This window comes from Haliotis rubra, unplaced genomic scaffold (assembly GCF_003918875.1).
Source record: "Haliotis rubra isolate DU_JTF1 unplaced genomic scaffold, ASM391887v1 Scf1946, whole genome shotgun sequence".
NCBI classification, from domain to species: Eukaryota; Metazoa; Mollusca; class Gastropoda; order Lepetellida; family Haliotidae; genus Haliotis; species Haliotis rubra.
This window is the reverse complement of record NW_025765943.1, coordinates 51,769-57,324: the sequence shown is the minus strand read 5'-3', so window position 1 is coordinate 57,324 and position 5,556 is coordinate 51,769. Positions and strand designations below refer to the sequence as shown.

Sequence of the window (5,556 nt, the reverse complement as noted above, 5' to 3'; positions counted from 1 at the left end):
AAGATAGTTCAAGTGCATGGAACAGCTGCGATCACTCAACACAACGCCAAATAGGGCGGGTCTCCTAATCTCAGGTCCACATTCTGACACGCCCACATCCTCGCGGTGCATTGCTCGGTTTCCCAGACGCATCAGCAAGTTTATCCGGGAAGTGATGTCAATGTGACGGCAAGGGAAGAAATATTATCTGTATAACACTGCACTGAAATAGAGGATAATGTCAGTTACGACTTAAAGCCGAGAGCATCGTCACCGTCAGTAAGAAGAAATAACTATCATCTAACACTATTGTTTTACAACAAAGATCAACAATATTACTCCTCACATCTCGGGTGTCTTGGGCGCCAAGTCTGAAGCCAGGTACACGTTTTATAAGTACCGCCGTTTTATAAGTATAAGCCATCTTCCATGGTATTAGACAATACCATGTCAGGGGACACCAGACTCAGAGCTTCAGACAACGTACCTAAATATAGAATGTGACCTGGGCGTGGGAGGAACGCTTTAACCACTCGGCCACCTCACCGCCTGACCAAACCACCAAAGCCTTGACACCAGATGAAAGGTCGTGGATTCGAGGGTCTAAGAGATCAGTTCGGACATATGTACCCACGGTAGGCGTCTGCCACATCTGGCCTACACGGTGTCACTGTTGTAGTGTTGTAGTCCAGGTAATACCGTCTCCTGTCTGTATTCACGTAGTGTGGTGTCTCTGTACCACCACGGTGTTCACTGTGTAGTGTGTACTAGTGTGTTCGCTGTTGCAGTAGGCCGTGCATCTTGTACCACTGTCTGTATTCACGTAGTGTGGTGTCTCTGTACCACCACGGTGTTCACTGTGTAGTGTTGTAGTAGGCCGTGTCTCCACTGTCTGTATTCACGTAGTGTGGTGTCTCTGTACCTCCACGGTGTTCACTGTGTAGTGTTGTAGTCGGCCGTGTCTCCTGTCTGTATTCACGTAGTGTGGTGTCTCTGTACCTCCACGGTGTTCACTGTGTAGTGTTGTAGTAGGCCGTGCATCTTGTACCACTGTCTGTATTCACGTAGTGTGGTGTCTCTGTACCTCCACGGTGTTCACTGTGTAGTGTTGTAGTAGGCCGTGTCTCCTGTCTGTATTCACGTAGTGTGGTGTCTCTGTACCTCCACGGTGTTCACTGTGTAGTGTTGTAGTAGGCGTGTGTCTCCTGTTTGTATTCACGTAGTGTGGTGTCTCTGTACCTCCACGGTGTTCACTGTGTAGTGTTGTAGTACGCTCTGCCTCTTGTACCACTGTCTGTATTCACGTAGTGTGGTGTCTCTGTACCACCACGGTGTTCACTGTGTAGTGTTGTAGTAGGCCATGTCTCCTGTCTGTATTCACGTAGTGTGGTGTCTCTGAACCTCCACGGTGTTCACTGTGTAGTGTTGTAGTAGGCTGTGTCTCCTGTCCCTGTCTGTATTCACGTAGTGTGGTGTCTCTGTACCACCACGGTGTTCACTGTGTAGTGTTGTAGTAGGCTGTGTCTCCTGTCTGTATTCACGTAGTGTGGTGTCTCTGTACCTCCACGGTGTTCACTGTGTAGTGTTGTAGTAGGCCGTGTCTCCTGTACCCTGTCTGTATTCACGTAGTGTGGTGTCTCTGTACCTCCACGGTGTTCACTGTGTAGTGTTGTAGTAGGCCATGTCTCCTGTCTGTATTCACGTAGTGTGGTGTCTCTGTACCTCCACGGTGTTCACTGTGTAGTGTTGTAGTAGGCTGTGTCTCCTGTCTGTATTCACGTAGTGTGGTGTCTCTGAACCTCCACGGTGTTCACTGTGTAGTGTTGTAGTAGGCTGTGTCTCCTGTATCCCTGTCTGTATTCACGTAGTGTGGTGTCTCTGCACCCTCCACGGTGTTGACGTACTGCCTCGGAGCCATGGCGTATTGGTGATCGACGTCCTCGTACGCTGATGTAGAGGCGTAAACGTTTGTAGTTTGGGCATCTGAAACAAATAACACTTCAAATGTTACTTCAAGTACAGAGTGTATTTTATGACAAATTTTCGTTTGCGTCACTCGTGTCCTAGCATGTTTAGTGTACAAAGCATTCTTGTGTTTTTGACTGTCTAAGTCATTCTCATTCTTGTTTTTGTGATAACATCATGCATGTAACACCTATAACAAGGCATGTTCCACACCTTTGGTCTTGTTCTTGTTGTGCGTCCACAGGGCGACGACAACGACAGTGACGACGCTGCCGAACACAGCACCGCCAACAGTTCCAGCTGCTACGTAGACGCCACTGGGGAGGTAACACACGCTGTAAATGGGAAACAACAGTCACTATCCTGGGTCAAAATTCGAATTTTGTTAGGGCTCAGGGCTCACGCTACCAGAACAGAGTCGGAATTACAATCAGTGAACGGTTTCCCAACACGTGGACACAAATATCTCCCCGAATCTGTTGTCGTGCTCTATGAATGAATACTACAGACATTAATGACCATAACAGTGTTAAACTGAGTAGATGTAACATTGCTCAAACATACTACACAATCTAAACAATAAACATAAAACAACATGGTAATCGTTTAAGTGTATATACTTTAGTTTTATAATGTATGCAATTTCAAACAATGTGAAAACGTATCACTCCAGTTGTTTTAAGTCATTGCATATGTTTAACTGGTCAACTACACAACATGAAACAGTATATGTAACTCTGGTCAAGTTATACAACATTCTCGGTGTCTTCAATGATGCTTAGTTCTGTGACAATCTTGTAGGTTGAGCTCCTGATTTCAGGAAGAGATATTGATAACTTTTAACACTTGATTCACTTTTCTAGTACTTTTTTTGTTAGTATTATATGCCACATTTCTTTAGCACCCTATATGACCTACTTCCAGATCACTCTAAGGCGCTTCACAAGTTGTTTTCCCCTCGATTATCGGATGTCAGTCTCAAACGTCACATTGCATTATCAATCTCAACTCCCTGGGGCATCATACAACTCTTGCAGCCACTAGGCGCACCGAGTTAATGTGACTTTCGCATCTTTACTCGGTACCCATTCACAGCTGGGTGGACTGGGACACATAGTCACAGTACTTTGTCCAAGTTTACTGCACATTGCTGCACTCGCAACTAAGTGTTTGCACGTATTCATGAGGCCACCATCTGGTCATCTACCAACGGATTGGGTTGTTTAAGTACTGTACACTAGAGGTTGTGACAACACTGAGAGAGTCTGCACACAGAGTTGACTCCGAGGTTTTTACACCCGGTCACAGGTGGGCTCGATCCCGGCACCTCAAGCTCGTTGGATCACTAGCCTGGCGCCTTAGACAGCTCGCCCACCACGCCCCACGAAATATGTTTTCTGTTTTACTTGTCCAGCAGATCTGGGTTTTATCTGAAGGTAAAGCCAGCGTCCGTCACGAGCCTACCTGGACATTGCCGTGTCGTTGTCACAGGGGGAGTACTGATGGACATACTAGTGTCACCTGGGGAACTATTGACGCCGACGATGATGATGCTGTTGTGGTTGTTGTAGAAACTGTAGAAACTGATGCAGAGTGTGTTGACTGGGGAACAGTCACATCTGAAGCAAAGGGGACAAGTTAATAAGTACCAAAAGGTTAAAACTTTCCGTCTTAGTCACATTCTGTTAGTGAGCGAGTGAGTGAGTGGTTTACGTCATTAAAGGCACAATGGTTTGGCGTCATTAAAGGATAGTCATATATAAACAATGTCACACAATAGTTTGGCCTATATTTGAACGATTGTTGGAAGAACATGCAGTGAAGCAACTATTTCTTTTGAGAGAATTGTCAAAAACAGCGAAAAACAAAGGTGGTGTGATATAGTGCGTTATCACGGACAATAATAAGTTTCTGCCCTTTTGGCATCCCACAGAAATTTACTTAGTCAATGTGATAGCATGATTCGGCTGCTATTAAATCATTCACGTCTATAATACGTACAAAGACCTTGTGTGCATATTTTGCATTTGTGTACACTTTAGAATGTATTATTAGGGTAGAAACATGGCTCGTCTTCTGCTTGCTTTCGGCACTCTGACAGAAAATACACAAGGTCAAGTCCACTGTTGAAGTACCCCTGAGTAAAGAGCAGTATCCTTCATCTGAAACACCAGTCTGTTCATTTCCTTGTGAAGCATTTGACTGTTCCTTGGCAAGCCTTACATTTATTTTTCCCTAATTTGTGTATGCCAGCTACGTATATACTGCTGGCTACGTATATACCGCTAGCTACGTATATACCGCTAGCTACGTATATACCGCTGGCTACGTATATACCGCTGGCTACGTATATACCGCTAGCTACGTATATACCGCTAGCTACGTATATACCGCTGGCTACGTATATACCGCTAGCTACGTATATACCGCTGGCTACGTATATACCGCGTATATACCGCTAGCTACGTATATACCGCTAGCTACGTATATACCGCTGGCTACGTATATACCGCTGGCTACGTATATACCGCTGGCTACGTATATACCGCTAGCTACGTATATACCGCTAGCTACGTATATACCGCTGGCTACGTATATACCGCCACTGATGACCTCTCCTGGTACACACACACTGCACCTTTGAATAAAAAAGTACAAGCAGTGCATCAACTAACAAAATCCTCTGGCACAAAGATTCCTAAAACCAAATATGTGATAGCAAAGTCTTTTAGTACAGCCTGGATCCTTCAGTCATAGCAATGGCTTGTATGCATTTATTTTCCACTTTCGCCTTCATCTTCATACTATGTATTTGACACATTATCGGATAGGGTTCCCACCTGTTCCTGTGATTTCCTGAACTGTTCTGTGGGTAATTATGTTGCTAAAATCATTAATCAACCTCACTGCATGAATGAAAGCAGTTTCATTTGATTCATTTGACATGCATGTGAAGCAGTATAAAAGCATTCGTGTGGCATACATGTAAAAACGCCTATCGCATCCTGTCACACTCATTAACCTTTGAAGTAATTATGCACTTCATATGCAAATTTTGTGATCTAAACAGTTTGCCTGGAATATAATTCTGTCAACAAAAGGAAAACATTCAGCCTTGCTTTGCATTTTTTAGCCAAAATGCTTGTAAAAAGTAGCTCTTCACGCAAAATCTAAAAGTCGCTCCATAAGGGAAATATTTGCAAAAATACAATTTTTTCCTTCAGCATTTCCATGAAATCCAACATTTTGAAATCCTGTGGTAACATTATTAATCAATATATTGTAAAAAGAGTTCATTGTATGGATGGAGAATGATAAATAAAACACTTTTTTAAAATTTGAATTTTGCACTCATTGACCTTTGACCCCTATTTAGACCTAATTAGGCATTTTTGAGCTTAGCAAACAACAGATTCGTATTCAGCACGAAAAACTACCCTAGAAAATGCTATTTGCTGGCTTTTACTCAAAAATGCCTCATGCATCATTAAACTCCACATTTCTTAGAAATTTGACTAGACGATAAGCGGGTGTGTTGTGACAGGCGCTGACAGTCTAAGGGAGATAACTTTAGCTACCAGAAGTTAGAATTAATGCAGACACTATCAGTGA

At 43.7% G+C, this 5,556-nt stretch overlaps 1 protein-coding gene across 1 annotated transcript; it reads right to left on the bottom strand.

Moving 5' to 3' along the window:
* Positions 1–1,762: 1,762 nt before the first annotated feature.
* LOC124274814 lies at positions 1,763–3,431 on the bottom strand. Its single transcript, XM_046710189.1, has 3 exons — positions 3,409–3,431; positions 2,158–2,279; positions 1,763–1,962 (listed from the first exon to the last, which is right to left on the bottom strand). The coding sequence occupies exons 1-3, from the start codon at positions 3,414–3,416 to the stop codon at positions 1,790–1,792; spliced, it is 303 nt and encodes a 100-aa protein (XP_046566145.1). The 5' UTR covers positions 3,417–3,431; the 3' UTR covers positions 1,763–1,789.
* Positions 3,432–5,556: the final 2,125 nt, after the last annotated feature.

What these genes read in the sequence shown, in the direction of transcription:
- LOC124274814 (XM_046710189.1), bottom strand. An exon ending in CAACAAGAACAAGACCAAAG is followed by an intron (nt 1,963 to 2,157) that starts GTGTGGAACATG and finishes TATTTGTTTCAG; the next exon opens with ATGCCCAAACTACAAACGTT.